This window comes from Rhopalosiphum maidis, chromosome 1, assembly GCF_003676215.2.
Source record: "Rhopalosiphum maidis isolate BTI-1 chromosome 1, ASM367621v3, whole genome shotgun sequence".
Taxonomy (NCBI): Eukaryota; Metazoa; Arthropoda; class Insecta; order Hemiptera; family Aphididae; genus Rhopalosiphum; species Rhopalosiphum maidis.
In genome coordinates this window covers 57,844,880-57,857,967 of record NC_040877.1, presented here as the reverse complement: position 1 = coordinate 57,857,967, position 13,088 = coordinate 57,844,880, and the positions used below count along the sequence as shown (strand labels likewise).

At 26.7% G+C, this 13,088-nt stretch overlaps 1 protein-coding gene across 1 annotated transcript in view; it reads right to left on the bottom strand.

The window, feature by feature from the left end:
- LOC113561127 (protein CEPU-1-like) overlaps positions 1-13,088 on the bottom strand; it is a 146,241-nt gene that overhangs the window by 34,479 nt on the left and 98,674 nt on the right. Inside the window, exon 4 of the mRNA XM_026967360.1 lies at positions 8,165-8,323. Within this exon, the coding sequence (XP_026823161.1) occupies positions 8,165-8,323 (159 nt within the window). The remainder of the gene's footprint in view (positions 1-8,164; positions 8,324-13,088) is intronic.

The window sequence follows — 13,088 nt, the reverse complement described above, 5'->3', positions numbered from 1 at the left end:
ATGCGTATGATGATGTTCAGAATTTGGTATAAAATAGTGGTCAAAAATAACAGACGGATGTACGCAGTGGTGATTACGTGCCACTTTCACGGACAAATGGACATATTATTTAAGAAAAAAAATCAAAATTTCAACATTCTACTCGTCACGTTTTGCGAACGGGCTTTAGCAAACCCTGATATTTTATTTCTAGTAGCGGAAAAGGGTAATTGATGTTTGACGCTAACTTTGGGTCATTCTATGAAATCCTCAATTGATCTGCAGTGTACAAACACGATAAAAAAATTCAGACATTATATACATTTGAAAAGAACAACGTCTCATGAAAATCGCTCATAAAAAGTGAAGTCAGAGATATTATAATACTTCATGGGTGTTAAATATATATATATATAATATTGGTTGTGGATTTCTGGTATTTAAATGTGTGTAACCATAATAGTATTGGGGTTATGGGTTATGCGTTTGTGTATTTACGTGTAAATTGTTTTTTTTTTTTAAATATTTAAACAGATGTATGTGAAATGTGCAATGGACGCAATAACAGAAAAAAAGTGATGATTATAGAATTGATTTTATTTAATATATATCTAATACGACAGTGCAATAATTACTTGATGGAAGAAGCCATCCAACCATGACGCATCATAATTTTATTAGGTTAAGAAATTTTGATAATATTTACTTCAGTCATTTTGGAGGATTACAATAGAAATTTTATCATCACGAATAATTAAGATATTAGTGTACATGTCAAGATTTTTTTGGAATATCTTATATTCATGTTTTTCTTCTTCCCCAAACAGCTTTAGATGTATATTTGTGTGAAACGTGCGATTCAAAATGAATATACGGTGCGGAGTTAATCATTTTTCTTAAGTTAAAATTTGAAATTAATTTTTTTTTTTAATATTGAATGTATTTCAATTGTAATTTACTTTAAGGCCGCTTATATATTTGTATATTTGTATATTATAATCAATTTGTACATGAATAATTAAATGCTTAAGTTGGCGTATTTATTATAAACCAAAACGTTGTAAAATATTATAAAGTTTATATTTAAATAACTCCACTCATTCTTATAGCTAGATGAGGTAAAATTTCCATCAAGCTTCTTTATTGGAGGGGTTGTGGCTTTTTTTATTGAATTTCTCGCTTCGTTGACTACCAAAGACTTTTAACATTTTTTTGTCGAATGGTAGTTTATGAATGGTTAGTTTTTATGTAATTTATAACCTGGAATGTATATTATGTGAGTAGGTATTAGATAAAATGAGTTTATGCTATAAACTAAAGTTCAATTCTTTTATTTTATAGAATAGTTCACATTTCATGATTATTTCGCGTTGAATATCAAGAAAAAATTTTTTTTTAAAAGATACTATATTGGTCATATTTGTTTATCTAAAAGCTGGATATCACTTTGACAAATACTAATATTAGAAAATGTATGTGCATTTTGATTTTCCCAAAAATGTTATCATTTGTTTTAATATTAAAAGGTAATTCTGAGAGAATTGCACGATTGGAGAATTGGCTAGAAGTAACACGAGTATAGTATAAAGCTGGGTTAGAAGTACCGATATTTGTAACAGGGTGGATGTCATATGTATTGCTTGAATTAAATCTAACGTTACTCGGAATAAAAACATTATTTGAAACTGGTTTATCCGTTTCTCTGGCATGATATTGTCCGTTTTCCAGATGTCTAGTCATTTTCGAACCTTAGTACGCGATATGTCTCCTTTAAACATCACCTACCAATTCACTGATTGGATGGTAAAATATTTATTATATTTATCATCACCACAAAACGTTCTGTTGGTCATTCTAGTGGTCGCTACTGGTTTTTTTTTTCGGCTCGATTTTATCGAGTGATTGTCACTGATTAAATTTTTTACGGTAGCAGAGTGTCTGTTACCTGATGCACTTATTCAGAAGCAGTTTTTATGTGCATTTTTTAACGACGGATATTTTCTTCCGCAAGACTGAATGCTTAAGACTATGTGATAACGTTTTCGAACGTATAAACGGCAACGGAATGCAAGCCGTGACGACGATAATATTATAATACAATAACTATGCATTTATTGTGTGCACTCGATACAAGCGTAATAAAGTTGTACGAATCCAAGCATAGTAATACACTATTTGGTATATATATTTTAACAAGGTGTTCATTTTATCAATTATAAATTTGACGATATCTAATGATCATTATTATAGTATTTTTTAAGGTTAACTATGGAATGTTAATAAATTAATATGATATTTACAGGTTTATATAATACATATCTCGTACAGTTGTATAATCTTATAAAAAGATTATTTAAGAGATTGTTAACTCAACATTGACCTGTTTCAAAAAATATTTAGTTTATAGCTAATGAAAATATATACTTTAATAGTTTATTAGTTTTATACTTGCAGACCCCAAATAAAACTGTTAAAATAATCAATAAAATATATTATAGTGTATACACTATTTTTATTTGAAAATTTATCTCATATATTACTGAACCTCGAAAATCCACAGCCTATTTATGGATTTCAAAAGTCCTACAATGTAAAAATATTCTGATGTATTTTTGTTTAAAAAAATCAACTGATGTTGACGCCTACGATATAACTAACATGACTGTCAACGCCAATCAAATTAACGCAAATGTGTGCTAAGTACCCACGTGACGTACCATCTGAAATATGATCTGTGTGCGAAATAAGTTACATCATCAATTACGAAATGTGTAGGTAGCTTATAAAAAAAACTCTCATTACATTTTAAAAACAAATTCAACGTTAAAATAAATCCTTGTATATTCAAGTCTAAATACTTTCAGAAACGTTACAATAATACCAGGCTTATGCTCGAGGAAATAATTTTTTAGGTGTTTCAGAAATGTACATACACCTTAGCGAAATAATCAATAGTGTTTAAATTTTTCTCACTCATTTATCTTTTGAATTCCTTTTCGTTTTTTTTAAATTGTTATTTGTATTGTTTTATTCCATTATTATTTTACTGATATGAATCTTAAAATCTATCCTAAAGGGTTTATTAAAACATTTATTTTTTAAATACATAGTATTTTAGTTTATAATTATTATTTATATATATATATATATATATATATATGTGTGTGTGTGTGTGTGTTAAATTATGCTTTATCTATATTTTTGATTTTACATATTTTATAAATTATTATATTTTGGTAAAGTTATTATACAACGACTAAAAAAAAATGTATTTTAAAATATTTTACGGGTATATATTTGTATATAGTTATAAAATACATTTTTATTGAGATAAAATAATTATATTATACATAATTTGGCCAATATTTTGCTTGAATGAAAATCGTTGAATGTAAATAACACAGCTTTAATAGTTCATTATATAAGGATTACTTAAATGTCATTATATGAATTTGAATATAATTAAATAAGTTGAACACATTTGAGTAGAGAGTTTCGAAAAGTATTTAAAGAAGCTAATAAATACTTTTTGATCATTTTAACGGGCCATTAATGTTTTACACATTTTTCTATAAATAAAATATATTCTTAAATCAAATTACCACGCAATAATATTTACACTAATTGTGAAAATTAAGATATAACATTAAAATAATTATGTATAATATAACTGATTATGTTATATTATTATATTATAGGTTAATAATATAATATTTTTCATTAATATTCAACAATTGTTTTTTAATGCTATGGATACATTTAATACTCTTAAATGATATTACGGTGGTGAAGGTGCATATGTTTTTACCTCCAAACAAACAAACGTTTTTAACACGTGTGTGGTATTAAAATTTCTTGTGGTGACTGACAAGGGGTGGATAGGTACTTGTAAATATTGTACAAAATAAATTATTATTAATTTTTTATTTTTAGTTGGAATAATTCAATAATATACCATCAGAAAAATAATATATATATATATATATATATTGATCACATTTTAAGACTTATAAATTATAAGTAGTAACATAGTCATAATTTTTAAATCAAAATACTAGTAATATTCGAATTTTAAATCAAACCTATAGGATTTAGTTCAAAATTACTAAATAGGAAAATAAAATAATTAGGATAGTTTAGAATATTATGGGATAACAAATAATTACAAAGTATACTTTTGAATACATTATATTGTAAATGGTTATTATGACTATCGAACTTCGCAATGGTAAAAATGAACAATTGTAAAAAACACAAACTTTCAACATGGTAAAAAAAAGAACAATTAAAAAACCATCCCTTTTCTCCATTAACATTTTCCAAGATAGATTATTCATTCATCTACGCAATGTTTTTTTATATTTTCTTACTTTTAATATTAGTTTTATATAATAATATTTCAGTAATAATATAACGTCAAATCGACAATTGTATTAATATAAATTTATATTGCATATACTTCAGAGCTTAAATCAGGAGGCTTCGGCCTTTTTGTGCAGCAAACCATATATTATTTTCTACAAATCTGGCGGGCTGCATTTATACTAAAAATATGGATTTTATACAAAAATTCAGTTTTATTATTATAATTTTTCGATTATATTTTAAATCACAAACTATTATTATTAAAACATGCTATATAGATAGATATATTTTGAATTACAAATTATTTATGTTGTCTTTAGTATGATAACTGATATTGTTTTTCATCAACTAATTTTTCTATATTTGGTTGTATCTGAAACGATCAGCGAGTTTTCTAAGTAAATGTCAGTTAACCGGGCTTTAGTTTTCGATTTGACAATTTTCATTCGTGAAATAGAAAAGATACATGCTATACTTCAAATGTGATCGTGGGCCGCAAATAATGACAAGACGGGTCACGGGTTGGAAGTATTTTGTATCCTGTGTGTTAAATAGCCTTTTACTTGATTTCTACAAAGTATAGTATTATAATTTCGTTAAATAATTTAAACCATGAAAACATTTCAATATTTTACATAAATTTAATTAAATTATGATACAGATATTAGTTGGAATAGATATATAAAATAAATATGGTTGACGAAGTTACATATCATAGAATATTAAATATATTTTCATTTTTCTCTTTAATACTCAAAAAAATTGTATATACTTTTTTAAAAATATATATAAGCTCTTAGAGAAATATTTAAATAAATGTAAAAAGTTAATTCACTTATTCAAATTTATAGTAAACAGGTTATGAAAATATTTGCTTTAATACTCGTAATATTAAAAGAATAAAAATTAAATGTGGAGTAATAAGAATAGCTTAACTTAAATTCCAAATTTTAGTACGTTTTACGACCCAATGAAAAAAAATAAAATATTATTTATTATAAACTCTAATAACTTAAGTGTGTTAAATTGTTAAATCACAATTATAAATGTTAAATACGTGTTTGCTTCAAACAACAATAATTCTCAAACGGTATTTTAATATTTGAGTGTTAAGACCGAACTACGTGTCTACCAAATGGAAAGCTCTTACATAAAAATCAGTGATCAAAAAAATGCGATTGCAATGAATAAACAGATTTGGATAGAAACCAAATTGCTTAACATTCGTTTTTCCGTTTAAGCGTTTCAGACCGTATATTGCAGTACACGCCGTCACATATGTATTATATACGAGACTAATCACGTACGACCTGTTTAAAATGCCACATTAAAGTTTATTAAAATGTTATTATAATATGTGTGATCGTCGTGGTGTGATATTGTGATTCCGGTAAACGCCATTTCCCGCAACATATTAAATATTTATTAACACGACACGAACCAAACCGACTCGCGGTCGCAACGGCATTCACTCTGTAAACACGAAGCTAAAAATGTAATACGAGCAAAGTTCCATTAATCTCATGTAAGTCTACAGTGGCATTGCCGATAAATCTACGTCATTCACTGATTTGTTCTACAAATGAAATAATAATAATAAAAAAAAAAACAAAAAACAAATAGTGACCTGTGACATTACGGCAAAAAAACTGTTGAACAATTTCCATTACCTACCTTTGTCTGGGTTACGTATTTTATACTTAATCGATATATTTTATAGAATTTAAATTTCAAATTTTTATACTGTGCATTATTTATGCACGTGAATATAGGCAAGTTGTAAAAATACCGACCAAAAAACTCCGTTTTGTTTTATGAAAAAAAAAAAAATAATAATAATAATAAATAATTCGTTGCTAGAGCCATAAAATTTGTATCGTTTTATAGTATTTAAATTGTTCGTTTTACTATATTATAGTAGATGCACAAATAAATAGTTAGGTAATCGAATAACTTTGAACTTTTTTCTGGATAGTTTTCTTTGTACCATATTTATATTTGGTATCCTTACTTCCACCCTACGATGGTGGGATATCCAAGGGCCATAACTATAATATTATAATACGGATATATAACTTTTGATGTCGTTATTTCGGTTATTAGTCAAAAGTCAAGACTAAAGAGTATTATTATTACTATTATTATCGTCATCATACTGCCTTGATATTGTTATGAAAATATGGCTATAAAGAAAGGGACGTATACATGCGTTTGAAACGTTAAAACAGCGCTCGTAACAAGCTCAACGTTGTTACATGATGCGAAATCGCGCCAAGATGTATTTTCCATTGTCTCATTAAACTATATCACGAGAGGACTCGAATGCAGCATATTATAGTTCCGTACATGTTAAATAATGATCGGTTCAACTTAAGAAGACATTGTGTTACGAAAATCGATAGAGTAAACAACGCACATTAATTGACTATGTGTGTCATATTATCATATAATATTATATTATGCTGTTGCTATAGCTCTAATGGTGAACATAAACATAGTCAATAGTACACTTTATCAAATTAAAGTTATTAAAATTATTGTCCACGAGTAGTTTTTTTTTTCATAATCCAAATAATTTTAATGAAAATTTATTAAAAAAAAAAAAAAAAAAACGCGTAGGTTAGGTTATATTATAATATTATTAGTGTCAACGAAATTCGATCATATTTTAATACCAAATAAATGAAAACTTAAAATTAGATATACGTTGCCTATTTCGTTATTTTCCTATAATTGTATACAACATACGTAATATTACCCGTATAGATTATCAACATCGAACACGAATAGTGTTTATGTGAATACTTCGACATCGAGAAGGCTAATGACCCTTACATTTTGTGCAATTTTAACTCGCGTTCATACATTGAACAATCGTAGCATGAAGAAGTAACAAAATATATTATATTCATACATTTGCACACTGGTAATAAATTATTATTGAGCGTGTTTTTGTTGTGAACGATTTTATCCAATCTATTGTCAATGATATGCAACCATACATATTGATATGTACATTTCATTAATTCTAAATAATAATAATATTTATTCTCTGAATTTTTTTAATTTTTCAAATGAATAATAGCAATTCAGAATTATTTAATGCTAATATATTTACTTGTAAGTGTGTCATACTCGTTTTCACATATTATTATGTTGTTATGATACAATTTAAATACACATAAATCCTAAATAAAAAATAATTACATTTTACTGTGGAAACATATTTTGATATCGATACGTTAAGTGAAATTTATAATCAAGTACTCATTCTAGATAATGGAAATTTGGCACAATTCACTTTGAATCATATCGTTATAAATTGATCATATTATATCAATATATGATTCATAATGATTAATGACTGATGGGTGAAAATCATAATGTATAATTATTATACTAGAGTAGGTAGGTATATTTTTAAATTTTAGAATATATTTTAACTTAATTGTCAGTAAAAATGATCATACAAGTATTTTTATAATTTTACAAAGACAAATTAAAAATAGCCAATAACTCGCAATAGGTTATGTTTTAATGTTAAAAATGGACTTCAAAATATACCTAAATAAATTATAAAATATTTTCCTACCTGTACATTTTTTCATTTGACCACAAGTACTTGCAACTTGTATTGTTTACTCAGACCATTAGTCTACCTTTTTTCTCATTAAAAGTGTAATTGTAAAACAAAATTATTAATTGAGAAAAAGTAATAGTTTTAATATATATTTTTAAGTATCTTGTCGATTTATATGTTCATTGGATGATTTTTAGTGTTATACACTCTTATTGAATAATTATATTTATTACGACTCACCTTCGGTATTGGGGCTTAAACATATCGACTGGCCACCTTCCTTTCTCCAAGTGATACTGGGATTGGGAAATCCGGAAGCAGCACACTGCATCGAGACATTACCTCCTTCCCTCACTACCATGTCAGTGCTAGTCGGGTAGTCCAATATATCCGGAGGTACTGTAAGTTAAAATAAAAAATTATTTCAATTACCTACTTATTTCGAGAAATTTATATTTTCCCATTTTTAAATTTTTAAATTTTTAAATTGTTGTTTTTGAGTTAGCAAATTGTTATTTAAAAAAAATAAAACTTCAAATCAAGATATAAAAATAATATAAAATAATACAATAACTTATATGTTTACTGCTTAATAACCAAGTAAAAAGCTCTCTATGATTTGACTATGGATATCTCGACTCAGACAGATAATTTATTATCCCTAAATAATAATATATTTGTATTTTAGTTTTTAAAACAATTTTAAATGAAAATAAACTTTTTGGCATTCCTTAAAATGTTAAATGATCAATGTGTGTCATAATAATAAGAGACTATTTTAAAAAGAAATATAATTCAAATATATTATGTGAAAATTATTATGATTAAAGATTCCTCTGTTTCGATATTTATTATAGGTTTATTTCCATAAAAAAATACAAATTATACTGATATATGTATATTATATAATATATTATGCGTTTTGTATTAATAATGGATAATAGAAAAAAATTAATATCCTTTTCAGTTCTACAAAATAAAACAAATATAGGTAACTGCAGGGATATACTAATTTAAACTTATCGGACCCTCGTGGATAATTTTAAAGCTCCGACTCCTGTACATTAAAATGTTTTAAAGGAAACAAATTTTTGTTCACTTTTTCTTTGTCTTAATAGATTATTTTTCAAGGATTCTATTATGGGACTTATGAATAAATAAAAATCGAAAATGAATATGTTATATTTATAATAGTTATAATACGTATATATTATTGTCTATTTATAAATGCATATATAATATAATAAATTGTAAGATGGGTCTTAGTATATGATTGCTAATTATACAGATTATTTTTTGAAATAATTCAAATCGTATTAATATAACATCACTTGTAAATTGTTAATATATCATTAAAAATCTATTTATGGTTAGTAACTATTAAATATCAATAAATAAAAATTGTCAAGTCAAGTATTGCAAATAATATTATGATGTATTTATTACATATTTTGGTACAAGAATCATTACCAATTCTGTCTATTTAAAAAGACAAGTTTATAGGAGAGAAATATTATAAAAAAGTTTAAAATGTTGTAGAGAATGTATTTCATATACGTATCTGCAGACTGTATGCCAATTGAGAATACGCTTATGCAACGTAGATGAGAATAAGTGCATATTCCTAACGAAACTTGTTAGCATCCTATTAAACGTGTATAAGAGATACGCATTTTTTTCATTATAAAAACTTACTTAGTTATGAGTGCATCCATTATATTAATAATATAAGGCTTATTGTTATGAATGTTTTATCCCCTTATTGCAGGTACTTAGAACACTTCAAACTAAATTATAAAAAACTAAAATGTTAACAAGTTAATTTTTATACATTCTAATTGTAACTGTTAAAATCGAAATGGAATACATTTCAAAAAAGATTTGAATAATTTACCTTTGAAAAAATAATATTAAATATATAAAACATAATTATTATAACTAAACAGAAGTTAATAATTCACTCAGAACAACTATTATTAAATTCAAAATATTCAATTTTTTTTTACTTCATCATAAATATGACCTAAGATTTAAGAAAACAATTAACGTACAGAATAATATGAATGCTAGATCAGTGATTATAAACCTATCCCAGGAAGTGAGTGGCTCGTTTTAAAGATATAACATAGCCCATCCTCTCGCCGCAATATATACGATAGTTATTTCTTAATATGTGCAAAATACGCAGAGAAAATTTGATATTTAAAAAATAATATGTACCTATTTGTATACACTATACTACGAAGATATGATTTACTACATTCAAACAGATAATATGCAATGTATTCCTATAAATCCCAAGGGGTTCAATAATCCTGCTTATATGATATATTCTATTTGTACGTGTTGTTTACAGACTATAATAACTATATAATATTAATCTACATGGCTAATTATTGTTTATTTTGGATTATAACATATTGTGTAATATGAAAGTAATAATGTGAAATTACAATAGTACACACAGAGTGAAGTGACGACGAATCACATTTCTGGCGACTGGTGCGTTTGGTATAGGTGTATGTAAAGCAATTTAAGCGTTATCCCTCCCGGAAATTTCCGCCAAATATTCGACTACGCTTTCAACCGGCTACAACGCTATGTACAGGTATAAAATATATAAGGAAAATACTTCGAATAACAATAGCCGGTATTAAAACGACAACAGTTATTATTAATAAATAATAACCAATCGTTGTTCGCGCCGAGAATGACACAATATTCCACTCCGCGAAGGTCCTACATAAAAAAAAATAAATATATACAATATATTATATACTATAAAAAACAAAAAACCATCGGCTAGCTGTCGAACATCCGGATTTGTATTGTTATCTCTTATGACAATATATTGCGGGAGCGAGGTGACGGGCAGTTTTCGGTGTACATTATTATTTTTCCCAGATTGCAGAGTATCCTGTGTACGGTGTGAAAAAAATTCGATAACGCCCGTCAGGACGTGCAGTTATTTCGTTGTCTCGTACGTTCGATCGTTACCAGACAACACTTGTGTGTGTGTGTGTGTGTGTTTGTTTTTTTTATTCTTTATTTTTTGTCGTTTCCGTTGGACCGTGCTGACTGCGGTAGATTTTGGACGTCGGGTATATGTGTGTGCATGCTCGCCACGCGTCGCGGATAAAACTTACTATACGCGGGGTATTACGTCGACAGACATTTCGACGGACAAACGGTGGCGATATGATATCGGATTTGAATCGCCCTCGCTGATACGGTCGGGAAGAGGGGTATCCGGATACGTCTACGACGTGAAAAAGCTGGAAAAAAGGGTTACAGTGGTCGACGGCGTAAGAAAAAAAAAATCAAAACAAAGTGTATATATATATATATTTATGTAAATAAAAAAACACCGAAACTCAAACGTTGGTTGACGTTTTCGTCGGTCGGGTCGCTAAAAGTTTTTTGCACATAATATTATTACACGACGTTCCGGCAGGGAACTACGACCATGGAACACACAATGATCTCTTTTTTTGTGATCTAACATGTATGAATTTATATACACACATGCATAATACCCTCTTGTATCACATCCTCGTCGTGGGGTTTACCTCGTGTGTGCATACAATACACATATAGTGTGCTGCTTACGATCGAATATCGTCGTCGTATTATTTGTTTGGCGATGTCTTTCAGTTCCCTTCAACCCCTCCCAGGACCCACCAACAGTTTTTGCGGATCCTATAAAATAACTTTTCCGTACGACGTTATTTTATTCTTTTACTATATTGTATGATATAATTTTACGTAGCGTTATACAAACACGTATATACATAGGATTTGTAAAAAAAAAATCCGTTACACTGCCGAAGTGGGTTGCGAACGAGCCCCTTAATTAACTCGATTGTATTATTATTATCATCGCGTAACATATGTGCTGTTTTTATTATTAAGGTCTGGCTATATTTATTTGTACTTATAAATAAAAAATATATAAAATAAAGTATGTAATATTCAGAATTATTTTAAAAAAATAATTAAAAATATCGATATTATATGAAGTGTTTCAATCAGCATTATGATAAGTAATTGATTTTAAGATGATTACCGTAGAACAATAAATAATTATGTAAATTGAATTCAATTAAGTAAAACTATATAACTTTTAAAACACTATAATTTATGTTTATAGATGTAAAACCATTTTAACTTATAATTTAAGTTGACATTTTCAATCAAACACCACAAAAATGGTAATCTCCAATTTTTAGAACAAATAAAATTATAACACAAAATATAAGCTGTAATTTACATATAAAATAAAGTTCATTAGGAAATTGGACTGTAGATATGTGCTTTAAAACAGAAATCACTGTGAATACATTAATTTTATAAAATATTTTTGAATATATATATGTATTTATATTGTTTATGAAATGTAATTTTTAAAATAACAATATATTATATAAATTATTTTTCCATCCTTGATATTTAACACATACAACGCTATCAATAATAATCAAAAAATATATTCAAATGTATATATTTAACGAATATTAAAGGATAGTAAATATGTTATAGATATTTGTGTCATATTTAAAGCAATAAAAACTTTTAATTTAGTTAATCTATAAATAAATAATAAGTCTTTTATTAAAAATTAAATAAATTAATAATTGGAACAATTATTTTGTGGTTAATCTACTGAACACTCATATTCTAGTGAAATCCTTCACAGATTATTTAAAAATAATCAGTTTTTATTTCTAAAGTAAAACTTTTAATTCTTGAATAAGCATCATTATATTATTATGATATAAATTTTATCTCAAACTCTAAATTTCTTAAAATATATTTTAATTCAATTAGCATAATATATTATACACAATTGTATATTTATATTTTCTTAATACGCCACTCAAAATTGAACAATAAGTATCAAGTGATCCCTTACAAAAATTAAAAGTTTCAAAATTGTACCTACTCTATAAAAGTTATAAGTTGCAAACAATTTTTTTTTTTCATTGTATAAAAATGTCGTACTTAGGGCTGGTATAAACTAAGCAACTTCAATTGATCTCTTAACCTCAATCAAATCCCTGGAACTGTTACTCCAACTTGAATTACCAGTTACATTGCTACTAAAGAACATTGCTCTAACCATAAAAGTGTGCAATATAATACTTTCCGTGTTTGATTCAATTAT